Source organism: Molothrus aeneus, chromosome 17 (genome assembly GCF_037042795.1).
Source record: "Molothrus aeneus isolate 106 chromosome 17, BPBGC_Maene_1.0, whole genome shotgun sequence".
NCBI classification, from domain to species: domain Eukaryota; kingdom Metazoa; phylum Chordata; class Aves; order Passeriformes; family Icteridae; genus Molothrus; species Molothrus aeneus.
The window spans coordinates 12,633,713-12,658,748 of NC_089662.1; the positions used below are offsets into that span (position 1 = coordinate 12,633,713).

The 25,036-nt window shown below is 40.3% G+C and overlaps 2 protein-coding genes across 2 annotated transcripts; both read right to left on the reverse strand.

Annotated features, from left to right (window-relative positions):
• Window positions 1-4,225: 4,225 nt before the first annotated feature.
• Window positions 4,226-11,755, reverse strand: RAE1 (ribonucleic acid export 1). The gene is made up of 12 exons (XM_066561721.1): window positions 11,671-11,755; window positions 11,125-11,221; window positions 10,888-10,992; window positions 10,293-10,385; window positions 9,804-9,890; window positions 9,312-9,398; window positions 9,003-9,074; window positions 8,396-8,503; window positions 7,981-8,087; window positions 7,802-7,877; window positions 7,069-7,263; window positions 4,226-5,559 (listed from the first exon to the last, which is right to left on the reverse strand). Exons 2-12 carry the CDS (start codon window positions 11,212-11,214, stop codon window positions 5,473-5,475), a joined length of 1,107 nt encoding a protein of 368 aa, XP_066417818.1. The 5' UTR covers window positions 11,215-11,221; window positions 11,671-11,755; the 3' UTR covers window positions 4,226-5,472.
• Window positions 11,756-12,789: 1,034 nt separating this feature from the next.
• On the reverse strand, window positions 12,790-23,783 carry SPO11 (SPO11 initiator of meiotic double strand breaks). Its single transcript, XM_066561773.1, has 13 exons — window positions 23,692-23,783; window positions 21,522-21,635; window positions 19,058-19,146; window positions 18,397-18,463; window positions 18,082-18,190; window positions 17,396-17,482; window positions 16,043-16,079; window positions 15,712-15,821; window positions 14,728-14,827; window positions 14,182-14,219; window positions 13,456-13,532; window positions 13,153-13,264; window positions 12,790-12,909 (listed from the first exon to the last, which is right to left on the reverse strand). The coding sequence occupies exons 1-13, from the start codon at window positions 23,781-23,783 to the stop codon at window positions 12,790-12,792; spliced, it is 1,152 nt and encodes a 383-aa protein (XP_066417870.1).
• Window positions 23,784-25,036: the final 1,253 nt, after the last annotated feature.

A 25,036-nucleotide genomic window follows, 5' to 3' on the forward strand; every position in this document is an offset into this window, starting at 1 on the left:
TTTCCCCACACCCAGGGAAGAGCATTACCTTAATCTCTTATCTAGGCTGCTTTTCAGTGGCACTTGATACAGGAGCTATACCAAACACTTCCTTGAAAACATAAAGCCAGGGATTGGGTTACACACGATTGGAGATCTGTGCCACCAGTAAGACAAAAGCTCCTGTATTACCTGGCACATGCTGCTAAATTATTGAAGTGTCCCTTCAAACTGAATATATTCACTGCATAATTAGTCATCAGAAGAAAACAGTCTCTCTTTACAAAGCTAATGCCGACAGCTATTGTATCTTTTATGCACTGTAACAAAAAGCATTTGCAGAACTGATGCAACACAAACATTTGGAATTACTCTGTCCATGCACGAGTGTTCCCAAGGCACATACTCCCCTTTGTGGTGCTGCCTCAGTCTCATGTTACCTTGCAACCAAGACCTAAAAATGTGAATTACTTTTCCCAGCTGTAGCACCATCCCCATTCCAGAAGCAGGCAAATGGTGCAAACACCTGGAAGTTTGCTTTGCCCCTGAGGAAGGAGCGAGATCAATTTGGCCATTCAGGGTCCATTCTGCATCAAGTGGGACCTCCCTGGGGCTGTGCATCAGTGCCACTCTCAGCTCACACTGCTTGCAGCTGATGCCACTCCAGAGGCTCTGCTCTCATGGGCTTGTCCCTGCTGCTGATTCCTGGCAGCACTGCTGCTCCAGTGGCAGTCCCAGCAGTGCTGGAAGCACCACAGCCAGCTGGTGTTGCTCTGTTATTCTGACCTGGCAAGGCAAGAGCAGCAGCAGCTCCCTCTCAGGGAATAGCTGTGCTGCTGCTGAGAGCAGGATGGGCCTGCACTGCTGTATATAAACCTACGCTTACCTGGAAATGCAAAGAGATGGCTTCCAGCTGTTTGAACACCAGCTGCAGGATGAAATGCAGTTCTACCAACTCCAATCCACAGCCTGAGGTGTGCAAAGACAACATTCTGTCAGTGGAAATATTCCTGGGTTTTTCCCCTTTGAATTACACCTGTTACACCTGACACCAAGGGGACAGATGGGTTCTTTTAGGGGTCTTTGGCAGAATAAAGACAGCACTAAATTGTAGCTACAATCAAGGCTTTCTCAGCAGGATATTCTGATTAGCATAGCACAGAATTTATGATTAGTATGGCACAGGATTTCTACAAGTAGCATCAATATGGTACAATCTGTAAATAGCACAATACAGAATTTATAATTTCTCTATAGCCTGGACCTTCTGCAAGTCTGAGGCTCCTAACACATGGTTTAGTAAATCAATGTAACAATCACACAGACTGGGAAATCATGTCACAGAATGAGCCACTCAGTCCTGAGGAAGCAGAGGACAGTGGAGGCACCCCTGGCCATGAGGGGTCCCAGCCCTGCCCTGAGCATTTCTAACTCCATAATTTTACAGACAGAGCCCTGGGTGCTCAGCAGCAGCACTGGGCTGCCCAGGAGCCTGGGACCTTCAAGGAAGGGAGGAATGGGCCTGGAGCCCAGGAATTGTGAGGCCAGCAGCCAGGGGAAGAAGAAACTGGTTTGGGTGACTTGGTTCAGGGGACCTTCAGGGCCTGATAGGGAGAGAAGAGGAACAAATACATGACCTGCTTGGTCAGATGTCTCACTGAGCAGCTGAAAGAGCATTGCATAGCTCTAAAAACTTGGTTTATGTGCATGGATACCAGGTACACTCCTGAAAAACTCAAAAATGGAAATGATTCCGTTTTCATTCTTCTGTTCCCTGAGTATTTTGGGAGAAGCTGCTTTTACAAACAACTGTACCTTGTATTCCAGCAGCACTCCAGCTCCGTGCAGAGCCCCAGGCACGCTGCAGCCCGGGCTGCAAGGAGAGCTCTGCTCAGGAGCCATCAGCACTGCCATCGCCTGGCACCACGGCAGAGTTACAGCTTCACGCCGCTGCATTCCGTGCATCCTGCAGCTGCCGGGGTGGAGAAGGTTACTGGGGAATTGTTCCTGTCCTGAATTTGTTCCAGTCATTATTGTGTGCTGCAGCTCCAGGTGATGATCATCACCTGGCTGTAAAGCTCAATAACGCAGGGGAAATGCTTTACATGGTGAATCTGCACCAGAGCTTTGTGAAATAAATCAGTCTTACCCAAATGACTGCAAATGGCACTTAATTTTTAAGTCTCCAGATTGGCTAATTAACAGCCATTTCATTTAGCTCAGGTTCGTGTCTGCAGAAAGCAAACAAATTGGAAATCAGTGGTTTCCATCATTTCAAAGGCTGGAGAGTGTAAAACCTCATGATAGTGATCTGACACAATTCCTAATCGTGGGCAGCTGCCCAGACACCTCATCTGCAAACAGCACTTGCTCACCACTAAACTGAGCCAGGCCAAAGCAAGTTTTATTGAAATATCCCATGTACCCCAATCCCACCTCAATCTCAAATCCACTCCCCTCTGCAGAACAACTCGGTGACCAATTTTTCTGGCCTAGGAGCTGAACTGGAGCACTCACCAATTCAGGATTGTATTTCCTGTGGCAGATGGTAAATCAATACTTCTGCCTGCCTGCCATTGTGCAAACATGTCTTGTTTCATCTGTGAAAGGCTCTAGCAGACAAACTTGGCCAATTATTTCATTTTCTGAAATACGTTTCATTAAACCAATGTGCAAAACCGCTGACACGTGAGAGCAGCAGCAGGAAACTCATCTGAAAATGTAAAATGTTCCCCTTTTGAGGGGTTTAACTGGGCTGCTCCTTATGCCAAAGATTATTTGCCTGCAATAAAACACATTGACAGCAAACTTTCAGAAAATTAAAGAAGTTACTTTATAAATCAAGCATTCCTATGGTTAGCTTTGGGTACACGTTAGCATCTTACATTCTTCACTCAGTTTTTTTGGACAGGTAACTGCCATAGAATAGCAAGTTAAATACATTTCCAGAAATGCACTAACACTTTAAAGGGTGTGAATAAACTCTCATTTTTGATGCTTGAAGGGATACAGCTGTGTGTACTTTACAACAGAACCTCACAATAGTTCCAGGGAAGAGCAAATTGCCAATGTGCTCTCTTAACTTGGGTAATGGAAAACAATTCAGTTCAAAGCCTGACTCTCCTCCCAGCTGAACACATCTAATGTGCACAGCAACATAATGGAAACTATGTCCTTCTAAAATTAGTCTGAACAAGTAGCAAGTGATGATTAAATAATTCTGAAGCCTCACTGACAAAGAAGTTCAGTCCAGCAGAGTAAGTACTCAACATGCTGACACACAATGTGTTATGAAACCAGACTCACCAGTGCTGGCCTCAGTGGCCACTGAAGCAGGTGCAGCTCCACTGGGTCCCAGAGAAATGTACCTGCTCAACTCATCTATTTTCCCTCACTCATTCACATTGTTAGGTATTTAAACAAAATGAGATTTTTTTAAAGCAGGAAACAATGACACATTCCATTCCTCCCTGTTTGCTCCAGTGGGAGTTCTGCACACTTCAGTGATCACTTACACCTGATCTCCAGCCTGCAGTTGCTTGGTGGCATTCAGTTGACTGGGAAGTCTGGAAAAATGTGCTAACAACCAAAGATTGCTGCATAACAATCACAACCTTAGGGAAAAAAATCAACAGAAACCAAAGAAATGCTTGAGCAAATGATCAGCTACTGATTTAAGTGCTGGGAACTCTTTCCTACCTTAAAGAAAACAAATTGTTAATGAATGCAAAATCTAAAATATGTAAAACATAGAAGTAGCAGGGAAAAAAAACCAAACTATCTTGAGAAATAAAACAGAAAAAGTTAATCCTTTAACAAAGCAGAGTTGGGTGTATTTAAAGGATTTTCCTCTATACCAAACAAGAAATACCCATCCAGCAAAAAACTGATGAACTCAGGGAAGAGTCTGGAGTGAAAAGACAGTGGGCTGGAGGGAGCCTGAAGAGTCTGTGATTCATCTGTACTCACCATGTCAGGTGTTTGGCTGCTGAAACAGCAATGAACTTGATTCATCTGACAACAAAAGGCCTTTCACATCACTTCTCCCAATTCTTTGAGGCGAACCCACAGGAATCATTTGTAGTGGAACAGAAGTTGGAAAATGCATTGGGTTCTCTTAAGCAGCTGGAGGAAAAGGAGCTGACTTTCAGCAAATGCCCCTGAATTACACTGAAAGGCCAAGAAGCTGCTTTGAAACAGGAAGCACATTGCCTTGCCCACATTATTGGAACAGAACTTCTGAATATAAAAAAGCATTTAGTAAAAATTTTATTTGAAACTCAGCATGAATCCGTAACCACCAGCATTAAACCATAACAGTTTTACAGAGAATTTGTACAATATGCCATGTAATTCTATACATGCTCCCCCCATCCCCTTTTTATTCAGTCATTATCAAACAAACAATAGTTAGACAGGAATAATAAGCATTCACTTCCAAAAAGAAAACTTTGGCATGTATACAACTGGCTAGTTAAAAGTAAACAGTGGTAGATTCAAGTCAGAAAGAGACCCACTCATTTTGTTTCACAGCATTTTTGATCAGGATGAAGCTTCCCAGCACTACTTTCTAGTTAATACAAAAATGAGTATTTTTTTCAGCCCTGAACACCCTCTTACAGGACAAAACCATGTTAAAATGCTCAACTTACAACTCTAAAAGGTGTCAGCTTCAAAGAAGCTTAGGTTAAAGGGATTTTGCACACATTGATTTGGTCATGAATAAAACCTTTATAGGTTTGCTCATGTTTCTGAACTCTGAGCTATTTCACCACTTGGCACCACTGCAACTTCTCCTTTGAACTAGAAAAAGCAGTTTGCTCAGAAGCCATGTCCACTGCAGGAGTGCCAGAAAAACCTAAAGTTTGCACTGGGCCCATCTTCTGCCTTGAGTTTCTGTCACTGCTCTTGGCCCCCTACATACCTTCCCTGTCATCTAAAAAAGGAGGGAAAACTATTTGCAAGGCATTTCTTCCTGGCATACAGCAGACAATGCTTCCATTTCAAAAACCAGAAAGCAATGAAAGAACCCCTGAATTATTAATAAGAAAAAAAAACAAGCCTCCTTTGAGAAGAATTACTGGTGATTCTCCAAGTACTTACAAAAAATACAGTATTTATACAACTTCTCCAGAACGATTATAATTAACATATTTTAATGTAATACTAACAAAATAAATCCAGAGATACAAATGGTTGCACTTCAAAGCAGGAATATCCACCCCAGATGTTGATTTTGCTGCAATTTCATTATTGCTGTGGAACAGAGAGTGGTTAAGTCATGTCAATACGAGCCTCTCTTTCTTACACACATCAGAGTATTTAATTTGGAAACGTTCTCCAGCAAGTCAAAATACATTTACTGTAATTTTTACAGTTCCTGCTAAATGTTTGTGATCCAAAGTTGACTGAACCATGGTGCAACAGGGCACAAATGGCCAAAGAGCAGAGGCAGGAAGGGCAGAACAAGTAGAGGAGTTCAAGTCAGACTCACTACTTCTTATTCCTGGGCTTCAGCTCTTCTGCTGCATTTCGCAGAAAAATGTAGTTTTTCTTCTGTGGATTATAGAATTCATGACCCTAAAGACAAAAATAATCTACATTTACTCTCTTCAAAGAAAAAATACCAGCATTACTTAAAATGTAAGAATATGAATATTCCATTAGTTTGGTTTATTAAGATTTAATCTTAAAGCCTTTAAGGCCAGATATTGGACCACACTGGTGGATTAGGAACAGCTTACTTGAACAAGCAATTACAAGAATTATACATATAAAGTAAAATTTAAGAGACTTTTATCCATTTCGAAAGTATAAAATATTTTTGATTAAAAAAATAACCACATATCTCTAAGTTCTACTTTACAGATGCAGCCTGGGAACTCAGTATAATTTCTTTTAAATGTCATTTGAGGCAGAGAAAAAACTAAACCTTTAATGGCCACCCAGCTTCACTTCAGATTTTTTATCTTTTATCTTTTAAATGACATAAGGTCACATTTTTTCCAAGTGAAGCCCAAGTTCTACAGGCAACTGCAGAGTTTTCTGTTCCCCAGCTGCAGATGCAAATGTCCTGTTTTGCATATAATTTTCATAAACATTACCAAATTAATGCCCAAGTATCCAAATCAGGGAGAGTAAACACTAATAAAGCTACTGAGGTCCAACATGCAAGCTGGAAATTACCAACGCCATGGACAAGAAATGGCTCTGGGAAGGAAGGAAGGAAGGTTAGTACTTAGCACCAACTGATTTTACTCTTTAATACTGGTTTGCAGATCTGAAAGTCTACCCAAGCAGCAGAACTGAAGAATTCATCTGTCCTGGAACCAACAAATATTTTAATGTGGGCAGAGGACTAAATACAATGCAGTGAATTAAAATTTAGCTCTCTGTGGCATGCAACTGAGTTAATCTTTGAGATTTCTGCATTCATTTCACTCAAAACCACAAGATCATTATCCTACAAGCACCCTAAAAATTAGTTACATTCCAAGCTTGCTGCCCTCCCTCCTTTAACTATTAGGAAGTATTTATTTTCTACAGATCATGGCTTGCTGTGGTTCTGCTGCATCTGTATTGTTAAGTGTGGAAGAGAAATAAATAAATAAATAAATAAGCACTATCAAAAGCCTCACTAAGTGGCAGTGAAGATTTAATAGAGAGCATTCAAACACTGGGCTAAGTGTTTATAATCACAGTGACAGCTTTTTTCCCTGCAGCAGCAGCAGAGATGTGCATTTCACCAGCTCTGTGGGAAGCTGTCAGGGTGCCACACTGCCCTGTGACACTGCCCACGGCACAATGTGTGTGAGCAACCATAGCAACCTCTGAATCTGGGAATTTACAGTTTGCTCATCCACATTTGTAAAGCAGCAGCATTTAGCAATCCTGTCCTGCTGGAGCTGAAACACCACAAATTCACAGCTTCAATGTTAAATTTCATCAGGTGGCCAAAATGGCCATTTTAAGTTCTCTTAGAAATCAGAAAGGTTCATCTACTACTTATAAAAAACACCGAAAGCCTCACAAGAAGAAGAGTCTTAGCTGTCAACTGAAAGTATGAACATAAGTCTAAATCCTTCTTACCTTTGACCAATCATAGCTGGAAGCATAAGCAAATATATTGCCATTGTGGTTGAAACAACAAGCAGATATTGGCTGGTCCAGCTGCTCTGAGGTTTTTAGCTTTGTCCGTGCATCTTTATCCCAGAAGCTGAATCTCCCATCAGACCCTACTGTGGCCAGAGTACCATGGACAGGGTGGAATGCAATGCCATTAACCTGCAGAGCCACACAGAACACCATGAAAAACACCACAGATGGCAACAGGTGATGGGCACACTCTCAGAAGGTGTGCTGAAGTCTACAAGAGTAAATACATTAAATTTCAACTAAATACAGCTCTTAAATCTTTAAAATTTCTTTGGAGAAAAAATATCCCCCAAAACAACCAATGAAAAACCACCTAAGCAACAAGAAAAACACCATCTTTTTGGCTTAGTACCTAATAATCCAATGCATAATGCCATTACACAACTATTGTTTCAATATCTGCAAAATCAACAAGTGGCAACTCCACTTGTTTACAAGCAGATTCAATGAAAGGCTGATCTAGTGCTTGTTTTATGAGAGTATAAAAATTTGCCTTTCCTCTTAAAGAATGACTGTGACAGGTCTTGAAATGTGTCTTAAGAGCCTTAGGCAAGATAAAAGGTGAAGGAAAACAATTCAGAGCCAACTTTATGTTAGGAGTGTACAGTGTATATATGATACATATGATATATGTGTATATGATATATGATACAAGTTGGATACTCACAGCATAGATGTCCTGAGGTGCTGATGTGTTTGTTCCATTGGAGCGATGGCATTTAAAAGTGAAATTATCTTTTGCACTGGAAAGGAAATTCAAAAGTTTAAAATATTTTTAAAAAAAGCTTTTTCTTTTCATCACTGTGACCTGAGCAATAGAGAGAGGATGTTTTAGTGAATACTTACGGGTTTGGGGGGTTGATATAATGAATAGCTACTCTGCCTTCAATGCTCCCAAGGGCAAATCCAGTTGGTTTGTTCACTTTGTCTTTGAAAATAGCAACGCAGCGATGCTGAATTTGAGAAAGATGCAAAGGAGTTTTAGACTGAGACATCTTTTCCACATGGACACAAAACTTCAAAGTCATCCATGCAAGGTAAAGCAAAACCACTAGCAAGGTGAAGAGATAGCTCAAATTCTGTTAGGAATTTGGGCAACACTTTAAATTTCTAAATCCTTGTGAAGATCAGCAACAGGTCACTGGCAAACCAGGTCATTACCATGCTAAGATAACTTGGTTTTGAAATACTGCATGTTTTTACAAAAAATGTCAAGCCCACAATGTCAATGATCTGCATAAATACAAATATTATTATTTACCTGGTGTTTCAGAGGAGATTCTATTCTTCTAAATTCAGAAGGTTGGTTCTCTAACTGATAAACTATCAAACCCCTTTCTGCAGTGGCCACAGCTGCCATAGGATGAACCTGGATAAGGTTGTAAAACAGGTTGGAAGAGAGACACTGGTATTAATTGCATGGCAGAACACTCTGAACAACTTAAAGGAATGACAGGGAGGGAAATAGGAAGCAGATAAGGAAGAAAGTTCATTTATTCACATCTCTTCAAACACAACCAGCCATTTTTTCCCTGCCACTGAGAAATTTAAAACACCAAAAATCTTCTAATTCTGTGCTGATTGTTCCAGTGCAAAGTGCAATGGTGGTTTACAAACTTGGCCAGAACTAAAGGTAGGTCAGTCCTCATGCTGATTTTTGTGATGTTAAAAGGACACCAAGTGTGTTTTGTATGATGAAAATCCCTGTTTTCCAGGGCCTGATCAAGAAGATCAGATTATGTTCCAGCACTACAATCACACAGACATCCAACACTAACAGTATTAAATCCTGTCCTACAGAAGCCTCCAAAACTGCTTCCTCCTCCCAGTTATCCTCTGGCAGCAGTTTGCCACATCTCCTGACTTACCACATCTGCACAGTAACACCTTTCAGGGAGCTGCAGAGTCATCATAGGAGTTGGTGAACGGGTATCCCAGAACTGATGGGAACAGAGAAAAAAACAAACTTACACCTGGAGCTCAGGATCCATTCCCCTGTAGTAATTTTAAGTGTAACTGTTTCATTCTTGTTACAGTCAGAATAGTGCAACTCTCTGTGAAGTGAAGCTATTCCAATAATTATTAGAGCTTAATAAGATATTTTCACTTCATGTAAATATTTTTATACACAAATTATTAGCACGCTTTGTGTCCATTTGTTCAGGTAAAAATCATACCTTCAAAGTTTTATCCCAGCTTCCTGTCATCACACAGCTGTAATTTGGGGCTTTAATCCAATGGATGGTCTTCACAGGAGCATCATGCTGAAGAAAGGACAAACAGGTGTGCAAGAAGCAATCACTGAAGAGAACAACTCTGCTTAAATTACAACTGGTAACGAATTTTAGTCACCATAATTACATATTCTACAAACAGACATGAACTTCCCATTTGAAAATGTAAGTTGTAATTCTGTTATTCTTGCAGTAAAAAGCTGATATTTCTGAAGTGAATTTAATGCATCAGGGTGACTTAGTGAGATCACTGCAGCAGTGGAAAGAGCTCCCTTAAGTAAAACACAGGAAAAAGATGCACAGGGTATTTAAATCACTTTGATCACCTGTTCAGGTGCACTTCACTATCACAAAAGTATAAAAATTAGAAAAGTAGTTTTTAATAAAAATAGAAACAGAAAAAAAAAAACATTTAGTACTTGAGGCTTTACTTACTTGTGCAATCTGAATTGCTTGATTACTGTTGAGATCCCACATCTTGGCAGTTTTATCACATGAAGCAGTAAATACTTTACTCCCATCCTAAAAAATAAAATAAAACCAAGAGATTAGTGAATGGGAAAACTGTCAAGTGTTATTCTCTTCTAGAAACAGTGTAACATCAATGTAACATGTTCAGGGATTGCAAAACAAAGAAGAAACATAAATTCAAATTTATGTATTACTACGTCATAAAAGAACAAACAGTGCTATTTTTATCTAGCTTTTAACACACTCCTAACTTGAAAACTGACTTTTAGCCTTCTTACACCCATGCCAGCCCATCCCACTAGGACACACTCAGCACACATTTACAGCAATTTCAGTCTGTGCAACAACCATGGGCTGCAGCTACCTGTGGCACTCATCTGCCTGCAAACCACACACCAATTTATGTGCACTTTAGGTAAAAAAATGTGCATTTGTTTTTAAATAACAACTTACATCACTCCAGCAGGCATCAAGTACAGGCCCTGTGTGCATCTGCTGAGCCTTTGGAATTGTCTGTCCGTTATCCTGAACCTCCCAGCAGCGAACCTGCAACAGGAGAAGCAAATGTAGATAAACCAAATTAACAGGAGCTTGAAAAGACTTGTCCTGGACGCTCCAGCCCTAGTTTATCCAACAAAAAGTATGGTTATAAATAACAAAGTCTGGGGTTTTTTTGGAACTAGTGAAACCTTGGTTTTTTTGCTTATATTCTTTCCACCTGCAGAGCCAAAACTCAGCCCCACAACTCCAATTCCACCTCAAGAGTGCCTTGCAAACCCTGAACCCTCAGCTGGGCAGAACACAACAAACATGTCCACATTTGTCTTCCTTCCCTGCCTGAGCTAGCTGGGATCTCATCCTTTAAACAAAAAAACAAGTGTTATGATAACTTAATAATTTAATCTTTTTGGGCTTGTGATGATTTATCAACTACGTTAAACTTAGTGCCTTTGATACCAGACATAAATTTTGCAGTTCTTCAGCAAGTTAGGTTTTCAGGTGCCCTGCCCAAGCTTTTAGGATCCCATTTTGAACAGAGAATACTTACATCATTTGCCCATGATCCTGCAATGAGGAAATTACCCGGCAGCGTTGGTGGACTAAACGCTAAACAAGATATGCTGTCATCAGGTGGAGATGTTACTTCAATATCCTACGAAGAACAGGAGACAGAACAACTTTTGAAAACTGTGAACCGAGCCCTTATTACTTCTACAGAATGAGTCAGTAGGTCCTGCCGTGACAAAGTAACACACGCAGCAGCACAGGGGGCTGGCACACGCACCTTCATGGGGTTGTGGTTGTCGGCTGTCGTGCTGCCGAACATGCTGGTACCGCCGGTACCGAATCCCGACGTGGATCCGAACAGACTCATCCTTGCCCTGCGAACGAGTGAAAGGTTGAGCCCTGCAAAGCCCTCGGGCGTGCCCGGGGCGTCTCAGCGCAGCCACCACAGCAGCACAGCCCTGCGAGGCACCCAGTGATATACAAATATACCAAACTAAATACAGTAAAATATAATCAATAAATAACAAGACACTTCTCGTTGCTGTTGGACCCCCACAGCTCCGCTGCCCACCCTGCCGCGGATCCCTCTCGGGCCGGCCCTGGCAGAGCCAACCCCGCCGTGCCCCTCGCTGCACCCGGGGAGCCCAAAGCCGAGCCCGGCCGGGGGTTCTGCCGCTCTGGCGCACACCTCAGCGGGGCTCTCCGCCCACCCCCAGGCCGCCGCTCCGCGGGGCTCCCTCCGCCCGTGCGGCGGCACCCGGTACGGCCCCGGGCGCTGCCGCGGGGCCAGGCAGGGGCTCGGGCCGGGGCTCCCCTCACGCACCGCTGCGGGCCCGCTCCGGGCCAGGACCTGCGACGCGAGCGGCGGCGAGCGCGGGACGGGCCGCGCCTCCTGCGCAGGCGCCGCGGGGCGGGGCCGCGGCTGCGCCCTGAGCGGGCGGGGCGGGGCCGAGCCGGGGGCGGGGCGGGGCCGAGCCGGGGGCGGGGCGGGGCCGAGCCGGGGGCGGGGCGGGGCCGAGCCGGGGGCGGGGCCGGGCCGAGCCGGAGGCGGGGCCGAGCCGGGGGCGGGGCCGAGCCGGGGGCGGGGCCGAGCCGGGCGTTTCATTCACGTTTAATACGGTGGGGCAGCTGTAAAAAACCCAACTAAATAAATCTACTGAAAATATCGTCTATAAGATCCATGCTGATGGCTGTGAGATCAGTTTTGGAGGTATTTTCTATGCAGTCAGCTTGACTCTCTCACATAAAAATTAATGTACAATTTAATCACCACAGTTTTCTGCTTCTCTTTACTGTTTTACAGCCAATGAAATAAATGAAATGAACAATGGATTCTGTTATGATGTGCATTATTCACAGGATTGTTTATTAAATTCTTAATCAGTTACATCCACTTTCTTATTTGTTCATTGAAGACAAATAGTAATTTGCTGGGAGTTTTGTAGCTGCTTGAGATATGCAGTAATCAGGAATTATTTCTGGCTTTTAAGTCCGAATTTACAGTAAACACAAAACCTAAAATAATTCCCAAAAAGTGGAACATATAATAAATTCTTAATCAAGTCTTTCACTCCCTTCAAATACAAAAATCTTGGTACAACATTATGCAGTGCTTTAAGACAGAAGGCAAACCAATACCTGGATACGTTTTTGACCTTCACATTTTTCTAGCCAGAAAGAACATATTTCATTATCTTTTCTATGTCTACTATTGCATATGGCATTTTTCACAGCAGAAACCACAGAATGGAAGTAGCAATAGTCTGCAAAAATCATAATTACTCCTAGTTTGAACAAAGGAAAAGATTATACTCTAGGTACAGAGATAAAGAAACTAAACGAGAAACTGGCAGGTACTCCTTTGTCTCTGCACTTCTTTTTTCCTTAAGTGCAGTCAAATTAAATCAATATCTAGAAAAACATTTCATTTGCAGAGCAGCATTCACAGCCATCCACCAAACTGCAGTTTGTTTGGTAAATAGACTCTGGACAGGTAATCTGCTGAGACAGTAGTCAAAACTTGAATTTCAGCCTTCAGTTTAGATGCTGCCATAATTTCCAGCTAAAAGGGGGAAAAAAAGAGGAAAAATTAATCTGTGTAGGAAGTTAAGTAAGAAAATTCCATCCCCTCATTGTATGTGCATGTAGAGCTGTAAAGTGGCTCAGAGAAACATCCCAGGTTTTCTCAGTCTTGCCTTCTTTTAGGGCTACAAAGCCTGGCTGGTTCTGCTATCCTAAGAGCTTGTCAGATATAGGACCTGCCCTGTGGGGAGTAAGAAATAGAAAACAGTAGCTTTATACAAACCTCTTTTTTCCACAGTGGCTGACAAGCAATGTAAGGTCTCCTCTTAATACTTGCTAATTTATTTTCATCTTGCTTTGTAAATGGAATCAAGGCATCTTTGCATATGTTTAATCTACAAAGAAAATAAAACTATTACATTTTCTCACACACTTAAAAATATATTTGTCCATCTTATTTCCTTATATTAAGCCAAACTAATGCCTGGAAAGAGTAATGGATTTAAATGGATTTTTGTGTAGTAAAACTGCATTTCCTGTCTGTGAAGCAGAAGGATGTTCTGTTTCTTCTGAGGAAATAACTCACCTCTCGAGATCAGATGGAAGGAGACCAAGCCACTTGACAGAGGGAACGGTGAGATGGTGGGCCTCAAAGGACATTGACTAAAAGAAGAAAGGTCACTGTAACATTCAGTGATCTGTAGTTTAACTTGGGATGCTCTTTTTCCATTTCTCTGCTGAACAGTTCACCCATCCTGCCCTCTGCCTTCACCTATATCTGCCTGCCATCCATGCAGTGTGTCCATACCTTGTCTGCACTCATCTAACAGGATAATATTTCCTTGTTCCTCTTTACTTCTTCCATGATGTTCCACATTACACAAGTATCCCTAAGCAAATTCTCAGGCCAGAATAAAATCTTTACCAATATAACATTATTTTGTGGAAATCACCCATCTCACATTTGGGTTCTCCTGCTCCCAAGGTCCCTCCAGCCTTTGTTCCTCTTCTAAGGCAGAAACAAATCTAAATGGTGAACACTTTCCTATTGGGACTGTCTGAAAACTGCCTGTGCAGCAGAGAAAAACTGTGAAATGTGGTTAAATCAAACACCTGGCATTACTATCCAGTTTCTTTTTGTTGCAGGAAGAAGCTGTTTCTGCAGACACACAAGGCCTAAAAATCACCTCTTTGTGTTGAATCAAAATGGTAAAAGGCAGCAGACATTCTGACAAAGCTGTAGCATTTCATGCATTCCAGCTTCCAGGCTGGGCTATAAAACAAGGTATTTGAAGGGGGAAAATATACTCACCACAGATCCATATTTGTAGACGCACATTATTTCTACACCTGGGTTGTAGAATAGCAAAAGTCAAGTGTCTGTCTGTCTGCACAGTGGGCGTGCTTAAAGATACTGTTTAAAAAATCAGTTTTATGGCACAACAGTTATGGCTTTATGATTAGTGAGGTTCTTATGGTTTTTAGATTATATTTTTAGATTATGTCAAAACAATCAGAATCTCAGCATGTCACCTTCATGTAGTTAAATGTTTCACACTATCTGTGTGCAGTCAATTCAAACCCAAGAATAATCAGCTCTTTTACACATTGTCCAGCATCTCTTATTAAAAGTGTCTTTCTTTATCCTGTGTAATTCATATCTCCTAATACCATTTCTTTGAGCAGCTGCCTCTCACTTTGCAGTAATCTCCCTAATTTCAGGTGGGATCAATGTAGATACATCACCTTCTGATTGTGTTGGATTTCTGAACCTTCAAAACCTTCCCCTAAGAGTGAGAAAGGACATTCTAAACAAATTTTGCTTTCCTTTTATGCCTTTGAGCCTCTACAGATTTACCATGTGGATCTGCATCCATAAGGGTGAAAATAGGAATTTGAAAAGAATCCCACAGCTTCCTGACCAAAAGGCGTGTATTAAGATCTGGTATGCCTCTTCCCTAAAGAAATAAAGAAAAGCAGAAAGTTTTATATTAACTGAAACAACATCTGGCTACATATGCGTTTATATTTGCCATTTGAAAGCAAGCAAACAAACAAAATGCTGGCAGAAACATTTCTCCAGCAGCTGTTTTGCAGGGAAAGTTCTATGCTCCTATTTTGGCTTTGTGCAGAGGGAGGGCCAGGCTGGGAGCAGCTGGGCAGGTGTTCTGGATTATGGGCACTGCAGGAGCATCAGGCATTCCTCTGTTCAAGGAGTTGATTTGTAAAGTCTGGGAGTTCATACACAGAGGTACCCTGGTGTCTGCATAGGCTGGTGTAAGAAGGCAACTTTTTTATCTTAAACTAATATTTATGGCACTAATGGAACAATATAAAACAAGTTCTTGCTATGACTGACTGAAGCTGGACCATTTGTGGCATAGCAGAATGGAAGTGCTTATCTCTCTTAGGAATGGCGAAATGTTTTTTCCTCATTGTATGCATATTTCATTTGCACATTTATGTTAATTCCCCTGGCTCCGTAGCTCTGTCAGTACAGTCCAAAATCAACCAATGCTGTTTCATTTGGGTTTGCAAAACCTCAGGTCCTGAAGGACAAAAGGTCACTCAACAGCTGAGCCTTTCTGAGACTGAGCAGCAACTTTGCAGCAGCACAGGAAGCTGATAAGCTACCAAGGTCTAAGGAGATGTTTGGAGGAAATAAGCCTTTAGAGCATGTATTTCATATTTCTATGAGGATAATTAAATTTTAACAATTATTGTTAAATATGTTTCATATTAAATTTATAATGGCCTTCTGCCCGAGTTTGAGCAGCTCTACAATGCTAAAGTACTCCTTAAATTAGGTGGAGGTGGAGGATATGAAACACAAGGTGCATACCGTGATCATGATACATGGGGACACTTTACTGAAGAAGTCATCATCCAGGAGTCTCTGGAAAGTTGCATCTTTTTCTACAATTAATATAAATTTGGCATGTGAGGATAAATCTTTTGTGTTAAGGCCAGCTGTGTGTAAAATGATCCATCACACCAATCAATTAAAATTAACTGCTCTAAAATACCTGTTCTGGAGCCAAGAGCAGTGATCATGACTCAATTTCAGAGCCAACAAGGAAAGCAAAAATTACCAGAATGTTGTTTAACTTGGAATATTTCTTGTTTTTACTTTCTTTTTTTGTCTATGATTAGAGTTCTTGCTCAAAGGATACTTTTAATTCCTTGAACATTAGATGGCACGGTGACTGCCTAAAACAACAAAAATGAGATTAATCATTTTAAATTGAGAAAATTATATATTTTAAAATAACAACATTAGGTAATGAAGGACACAATTTCATCCTGAAACCACCATTCCTCCTCTATAAGCAAGATCAGTTCTGACATTTTCACCTCTTTACAAGTGTGTTCAACCGTTTATATGCACTGTTGTGTAGTGGTCTGGGAGTCCCCCTGTCTTAACAAGATGCTTTTCAAAAGTATTTGTGCCACTGTTGCAGAAAATTGTTCATCCTATGGGCATGATGGAGATGATAATACCTTGATTAATGTTTTATCTGTCTTAGCCAGAAAAAAAGTCTGCTTGGTGTGAAGATTGCAAATTTAATACAGACTTAAAACATTTAAACATTCTTTTTGTAAGACCATTAAATTAATACTTTTGCTGGCCTCTAACCTGATTTTATGAGTATTTTGGGGCAACAACTTGAAGACATGGTGATGTTTATTTTACGTCTTCAGTTAGGATTGGCTGAATCTGGCAAGCATATGGATGAGAAAACAGGAACTGGGGGAAGAACTTGGTCAAAGAGAATGCATATATGGAAGTGTGTGGTCTGTTTTAACTCCTGACTGTAAATCACCCCAGTGCCAGGGTGGAACAACTCAGCACATAAAAATATGGAGAACAGTAACAGGGGATTGAATGCTTACAAACAAAGTGTAATGGCAGTTAAGGTTACCCTTCAAATTTGAAATGACCAAGTAAGGCTTACAATGAACACATTTTTCAGAAAATTGTGACAGTAGTCACCAAGTCTGAGGTTTATTTCTGCTTTCATTCTCTGCACTGCTGGAGAAAATCTTTCAGGACTAGGTCAGTTGAATCTCATCCCCTTAAACCAATTTTGACTTGTTTTCTCTCTCTGCCAGAATTCAATCTGCTGTGACAGAAATGCTGTAAATGCTGTATGTTCAGAGTGCCCAGCATTCTTTGCTTCAAGAGCACTCATTTGACAGAACACTATAATATAAAGCCTAAGATATGTAATATATGCACCTTCCTCTGCAAGGGTCCCATGGCAGAAGATAGTGCTGAAAACCATATTCAAAGATTTATTCCTGGTGGGTCTGGCTCAGAATTACAATCCAGAGTCTGAACTTCAGAATTACAATCCAGTTCAGCAATATTTTCATCTCTTTTATTCACTCAGGTTGTAATGCCTCAATTTGTCACAAGCAGAGGTTTGTGTAATAAATGTACACTGTAACCTGAGCTACAAGGAGTGCAGGTTATCTGGTACAGGCAGATGCTATGGATTGTGTTGGTGGTTTATAATACATACTGTTGCACTGCAGGTACAATTCACTTTTGTACCATCTTCCTCAGTGTAACTTAAATTACCAGCAACAAAACCTTTAGTTGTAGACAGCTGGGAAAAATAAAAGTTGTACAGAGTAAATGGGAAGTTACTATATTGCACAGACAAAGCAAGAAATCTCTGAAAAGAATTCCCACTGGTACTAAGCAATGATTCACTGCCATCAAATTAACTAAGCAATGTTTTGCCCTCATAAACATAAGGACTTACAAAAAATAATTTTAGGTATGAAGGAACCCTTGTGAGATATGAGATATGAGTCAATTTGCAGGTAGTTACAGTTCTGATGCACTAAAAGTTTTCATTTAACCCCCAAATTATCAGTTCATTTGTGTAGAAGCTTGTAAACAGGTGTCTTGTCCTCTGAAGTTTAAGCATTGCCTTCTCTAGATGATAACAAAAGCCCCTGTGATTTTAGCTGGCAGTTTGTCCCAAACCATTTGGGAAAAGCAAACTCTGAATTTTCTGTGAAGAAAAAACCTTTTGAATGCTGCAATAAACCATAACTAGGTTTCATTAGCACCAATGAGGCTTTTTATTTTAATTCTTTAATTCTAGCTGACAACTTTTTGTGATATTTCCCCTTGTAGTTTAATCAGTTTAATAAGATTTGGAAATAATGACAAAAATATTGAAAAGAAGCCACTTACCACGTGTAGACTTCTCCGAGGTATCTTAAGCATGCAAGAAATGTCATTGATTATTTGGTCCACAACACTTTGGCTACCAAACAGGAGAGTATCTGAATAATATATATCTCTATCAAGACAAAATATCATATTTGTAATTATAATACTGAAACAGCTGCAGGCCCACAAGAATTTTATAAAGAACATGGTTAATCAGATAAACTTAAAGCATTCTGTGTACAAGAATCCTGCAGGTTTGTATCCTGCAGGTTGATTTTCACAAAAACATACTTAAAACACAGCTTTATTTGAAATTGCAGAAATAGACTCCATTACCTTTTAGTTGCATAAGTGTTGCTCTGCACCATCTTATAGATCATTGATAATATTTTGAGCATCAGAGCTGAAAAAAATACATTTTACAAAATATTCTATCTATTTTCAGAAATGTGTATACAATAATTAGTCTTTATATAAGATCATATTTGTGTCCCATAAATAAAAGTTAGAAATGTACTGTGAAAATACAGAGAGATTGTACTATTCAATAGACTCATTAACTCCTAGCATAATGAGAAAGAATATGAGGGGGTTAAGTGAGGGAATGTATGCACCAATGTCCAGGCCAAGAAATGAAATGACTGAGTTAGAAAAAGAAATGAGCTTATTGTCTGTATTCCAAGATTCCTTTCCTGGCCAGCTTTTTGAAGAAGGGTGAAGTTTTTTGATGTTTTTACATTAAGACTTATTAAATATGCCTTTAGTTGATATCCATGAAGGGAAGGGAGAAACTCTAAGAATATTGTATTAATTTCACTGTCACTCATTATAATTTAATAGAGAAAAAAAGAGAAAAGCTGAAAGGCTGGTCATAGTATCAACTTATATCAGCCACACACTTCAAATTGTAATGCATAATTTTTTTATTTTTTTTATGTTATTTAAGAACTTGAGAACTAAAGGGGGAAAAGAAGAAAAATCCAAGAACTCCACTTACCAAATCTTCTTGCTGATTGAGGGCAGTCACTTCTTATTAGTTTAGTAGTACAACCTGGTACCATCTGTAGACCTACAGAATCTTTAAATCTGACATAATGCAAACAAACACAATAAACTGCAAACTCCCTGAGCACAGGTGAATTGTCCTCTGCAAGGTAACCCAGACTCAGAAACCCCTTTCCTATGACCAATGCAGCAGTGCTATTTTCAGAGTCAGCACAGAAATCATCAGCTTGGGTGGGCTTGGAGTAGCCGAAGGAAAAAGGCAGGAAAAACTTTCTCAGGAAGATGCTCCAAGACTGAATTAAAGTATAAAGTAGAGAAGTTTCCAGACAGAAACAGAAGAAAAGGATTTTATACATGTTTAGAACTGTTAATATATCACCATCAGTAATTACTTAGTATGAAAACAAAGAAGAAATTAGAAGAAAAAATCTGAATCATAATTAAAATAAAAATCATCTGACACAAGTGACTTCCTGATGTAGACTGTATGAAAAACTGTTACTATTTCAAAATACAATAATATTATCTAGATTATGCCCTTAAATTATTATCAGGATAACTTAATTGTATTCTAAGTGTTGGAAACAAAAAGGGAGTGTATCCTGCTCTCTAAACAGTTGTTTAACCTAAATGAGCTCCAGTATTTCATGTTTCACCATTCCACATCTGAAGGTGCACATTTCACCAAAAGACTCAGTTATTTTCTTAAGGACACTTCATTATTTTACTTGAAAGTAATTTAGTGCCTTATGATCCTGCCTTTAAAGCATTTTTTTTTTCATTTCAGGGTTTCGTAGGTACATTTAAAAGTGCTGCTGGTTTAATGGCTATAATTTTATCCCAAACCACATCGTGTTTCCAAATTCTTTTGTGCGAGGTTTTGCTCCGTGCGTCCTTTGGGTGGCAGAGCGCGCACGCTGCACAACCCTACGGGGACAGCCCGTGTGGCATCTGCCCGACAGCTTTAAAGTAACTTTATTGCCTTTGTGTTGCAACATTTTAAAGTTATTTGTGCTTTTCGCGGGCCTGCTCCCGACATTGTAACTGAAAAGGAGGAACACTGTAATCAAGAGTCCCCTGAATTACCCTCAGGTTAAACCTGGACCTCTCCCGTTCTTCCCAGGACTGCGCTTACTCCAGCAGGGTAGTTTCTGTAAGGCATACCTGAGATTACACTTCTCCACCAGAAATAATGGTTCTGCTCTTTTTGATGTGATTGATGACTCTTATTTTTAACATACTGTGATCTTAACTCGTTTTAATTTGAACATTTTCCCCCATATGTGTTCAGATGGTAACTAACAGCTCACATTTGTTTTTCTAGCATGGAATGCCATTTCCCCAAAGACTGCCAAAAATTGCAAAACTTTGTAAGAGTATTTTAATTTTACAGACATCTGAGTGAAACATTTTTGTCAAACTATCAAGACACAAACCATTAAATTCCGTGGAACCTACAAGCTTTTCAGTTAACTGATTACCTTCAGGCCCCTCAGGTTTTTTGATTGGCAGAAGTTTATTGTTCTCATTAAATGAGTATTCCACCAAGTTAGCTGTGCTTCCTCAACCTTAAGTGTTTGTAATGTGTCCATTTACAAGCACCTCTGCAATCTTATCAATCTGAATATCCTTTAACCCACTGGTGTCCAAAGCTCTTACAAGGCCAGAGACAGATTTGTGTTTCCTTTATTCTTTTGCTAATGTAATGTAGAAATCAGCTAATCTCTTAGGTTTAATGATTTTCAGTTTAAATTAACTCCTTGGAAGAATCCTGTTGCACAAGCAACTTCTACAAATCACAGACTGTGCTATAAAGGAGGATAGGTTTCTTTTTCTCTGATCCTGTGTAGGTCAGCTGGCAGAAGATCTGAAATTTAGATAATGTACTGGAAGCTTGGTTTGCTTTATTTTGCTGGTAGTGAACTCAGCACAACACACAGGTAAGAAACACAGCAGGGAGAGGTGAGATCCATCTTCTTTGAAGAATAAAAGGATAAGTTTATCACTATCATTTTAAGAAATATGATACCATGAGGAAAAGCAGAGGAAAAGAAAGTAGGAAGCACTCAAAGGGTTTGAAGAACAGAATTGCCAGTAATTTCTTCCAGCCTAAACCAGGTTTTTTCACTCTAACACAACCTATCATTTCTGACTTCTAGTGCTTCCAGAAAAGGATTGTTTATAGGACCTCCCTTTCCTTTCCAACCCCTGTTACAGTAGTTTTACATTTCCCTTTGTGCTGTGGTCTGCTATTACTTAATACATGATGATGCCTGTTCAGAGTAGTTACTAAGCATTACTTTTTATTTGTCCATTACCTTTTCAAATTATTTCTTGGTCCTAATGCTTATAGAATGATTATGTATGGTTAACTTTTCTGGAAGTTACATAATCAAATTCATATTCATGGCATTTGTATTAATATAAGGCAGGATTTTTAAATGTTTCCTACTTACTCTATGTTCCTCCAGTCTGCTCTGTTGGCCACTGTGAGAACAGGTGCTTTTTTTTGGGCCAGGCTTTGAAGTACACCTTGGATAACATTTTCTATTGCTTCAAGAACCTCAGAACTGAAAGAAAGAGAATTAACGACACAGATCATTTGATAAAATCTAGTTCTACTTTGAGTTTTATCAACCATCACCACTCTTACAAAAATCATGTGAGCCAAAATTGCTAACAGCATACTTTAGGTTCAAAAATGTGGAGGAGCACTTTAATTTTTTAATTTTGTTTTGCTCAGTTTCCCTAATACCTTTGCCTTTCCATTGCAAATGCATGAATAGAGGGCACAATTTAAAGTATATTTCTGTTCAATCCTGTAACCATCAAATTTTTCACCAGCTGAACTTCTAGACCAACTGGCTGGTTTGTGACTAATGATTAATGTTTTACTATAAATGAGGTAATATTGGCTTTGGCCATGATTTTGGCAAAGTTGTTTTTAAATGCTATAAATTTAAAAAGTGTTCAAGACTACAAATACTTCCTGTTGTACCATTGCACATTAACCTTTTGATCTGCTGCCCTGAACTAACTGCTAAGGATTTTAATTACATGAAGGCTCAGTCTCAACAGACACACCATGGAAAGAATCAAATCTGTATCTTTCACCTAAAAAGACAAAGCAGCCTTGCAGCAGATCCCTTACAGTAAAACTCCAGGCTGGTTTGAGTGTTATGACAGATGCTTTTTATTTTCATAAGCAATCTGACTCCAGCGTTTCAGCTGTCCTTAAAATTACAAGTGTACTCTGCACTATCCTAAGTCTAGGTAGGAATTAAAGAATTCATGGAACTTATTTTAGCTCAAAGTTTTATCAGCAAAGTCTATTTCTGTCATTAAGTAACACACAGAGAAAAGATGAGTCAATACCAGTGAATGCCACATAAAATTAATTATCTCAAATCAGCAAGAATGATTTTTAAAATTAAGCAGAGTCTCCTTAAACAATAATGAGCTGTCTTTAAAGCTCCCTTCTGTCAGCTGAATATGTTTCTTCCATTTTATAGCTCAGCTTCCACACTCTCTCCACATTGCTGAAACTAGATTATAATTTTTTAGAGTAATTTAAAGTTCCAGAAGAACAAAAATTAGTGTTGAAGACAATAAAAATCTGTATAGGCAGAGAGATGAAAGAACAGATAGGTAGGAATTCTAAATCATGTCATTACTTTGATACTCATAAATACTTATTCATTTTATTCTGTCCACTGTAACTATCTTAATATTCCAGATGTATTTCAGACTTTGCTGCAGAATTTGCAAGTCCAGGTTTGTGTTCCAATCCCAAGTTCTCTTCTGCTAGCCAACAGAAATTGGAAATGTAATATCTAAAATGCAAAATAGGAGGAAAAGGACAGGAAGTCTCCATGTACCCCCTGCTGATATTCTCTCTTTTTGCAGAGATTATCTGAATTTTAATAAGCAAACACATGATACTGGCCAAGTATGCCTACTTAAAATTCACTGTGGTTTAGTTAACAATGACATCTGAGCAGAGAAAAGGAAGGTGCTGCACAGCTCACAGGGTTTGCCTGATCACCTCTAATACATTGCAGCAGAGTGGATACTTGTTTCTATACAGAAGGAGAACAGATCTTCGACATAAATGGCACAAAATATTAATATTAGCACCTTTAGCAAGCTAACAAGATACACAAAAGAAACAGTTACAAATGAAAATCTGCAGTGTAAGAAACTAACACACTCCTAAACTCAGACCTGTGTATCACTGAAGTCATGAGCCAGAGACCAAGAAACCTCCAAATAATAATGTTAATATTATCCTTTCCTTCTTAAAATACCTTCATAATACTCCTAGACTGTTCTAGCTGCTGAGGCTGATGTACTGTGTGCAGAAAGGCTCTTTAAAAATTGACAAGGGTTTTTTGTTGGTGTAATTCAGTAAGCTCATTTTGTCACAGTTTTCTGTATTTCTGTAGCCACAGACTTTTTGGAGAGATCTGAAGGAATGAAGATGCTATTTGCAATCCAAGACCCCATTTGTTTTTGTATTGGATTATGTTTCTCCTTCAGCATGAGCCTGTTTGGCACAATAGTGTCCTACCTACTTAAGCCATTCCACAGAAAGAGAGTGGAGGTGCTATTTTTTACATTTTTTACCTGGGGACGTGGCTCTCCTGAGCAGCCAGACTTGTTTTTCTGGCCTTGTTCCCAGCTGGAGTTTCAGTGGGACACGGACTGTGCTCCTCCATTAAGGCTAGTGCAGGTCAATTCGGCTTCTCTGGATAAGGAAGAAGCCCTGTTAAAAAGAGACAAAAAGAGGTTATCACAGAAATTGCAAATGGCTCTTCTGCTTGCTGGATGTAAAACACATGACCAGAGCTCAAACCACAGGATGACAGAGAAAAGGCAGAAATTTGCTGTAGAAACCGAAGTCAAGGTTTTCCCACCCCTCCTGACTGACCAGCTTAGGGCTCCTCCCTCCCTTTATAAAGAGCAGGAGCTGGCACACCCCATCCTGGCCATCTGAGGGCTTTTTACACCCACCACATCTGACTGAGGGCTTTTCCTGACCAACTTGGAGCTTCTCCCACTCTTCTAGACCAACCAAGTGCTTTTCCTGCTCTTCCTGACCAACCAAGGGATTCTCCCACTCTTCTCAATTGACCAAGGACTTTTCCTGCCATTCCAGAACGACCAAGGGCCATTTCTGGCCTTTCTGACCAGCTGAGGCTTTTCCCGCCCTTCCTGACCAGCTGAGGGCTTTTCCGATCCGGATTGATCAACTGAGAGATTTTTCCCATCCTGACTGACCAACTGAGAGATTTTCCCATCCTGACTGACCAACTGAGAGATTTTCCCACTCTCCTTAACCTACCAGTGGTTTTTCCCACCCTCCCTGACCTGCCAAGGCCTTTTCCCTCCTCTCCGGGCTGGCCAAGGGCCGCTCCTGCTGCTTTGGACGCCTGAGGGCTTTTCCCGCCCTTTTCTGACTGACAGGTGGTGGCCCCGCCCACCCTGCAGGCCATGGCCGCCGCTGGACGCTGGCCCTCAGGCCCAGCCGTGGAGCTGATGTCTGACCACAAACTCCACAGCACCCCGGGTTCTGGAATAAACCCAAACAGGCTGGCTCAGAAGTGGCCAAACAGCTGATCAGTACCTTCCTCATCCAGCCATTTTCCTCTTCCCGTAATCTCAAATGTCTGTTCCTGCCTGGTGGGAAGCTGAGGGAGATGGAGCTCCAGTGCAGCTCCGGCTCTTGAAAAATCCACGTCCTTCCCCAAAGTGGAATTCAGCTTCTACTGAAGCCGAATTGAAGATTTAGTGCTACTTTTTATCATTTGCCTTCAGCATTCCAAAGGTTTACGACAGTCTTGCGATATGTTGTCAAATCTTTCTCAATATGCTGTTAAAGTCTTGTATTCTGAACAAACAATAAACCCCAATTCTGAGAGTCATGAATCACTGGCTTCCAGAGAAGCTGAAATTTAAGAAAAGAATGCTA

Bases quoted from the DNA above. Each gene is read 5' to 3' on its own strand.
- RAE1 (XM_066561721.1), bottom strand. From the start codon at position 11,214: ATGAGTCTGTTCGGATCCACGTCGGGATTCGGTACCGGCGGTACCAGC. The intron at 10,386-10,887 runs GTAAGTATTCTC...CTCCTGTTGCAG, and splicing joins CAGGATCATGGGCAAATGAT to GTTCGCTGCTGGGAGGTTCA. The intron at 5,560-7,068 runs GTAAGAAGGATT...TTTTGTCTTTAG, and splicing joins CCAGCTATGATTGGTCAAAG to GGTCATGAATTCTATAATCC.
- SPO11 (XM_066561773.1), bottom strand. From the start codon at position 23,783: ATGGAGGAGCACAGTCCGTGTCCCACTGAAACTCCAGCTGGGAACAAG. The intron at 18,191-18,396 runs GTAATGGAGTCT...TTGTCTTGATAG, and splicing joins AACACTTATGCAACTAAAAG to AGATATATATTATTCAGATA. The intron at 12,910-13,152 runs GTTTGTATAAAG...TCCCCCTTTTAG, and splicing joins AGCCACTGTGGAAAAAAGAG to CTGGAAATTATGGCAGCATC.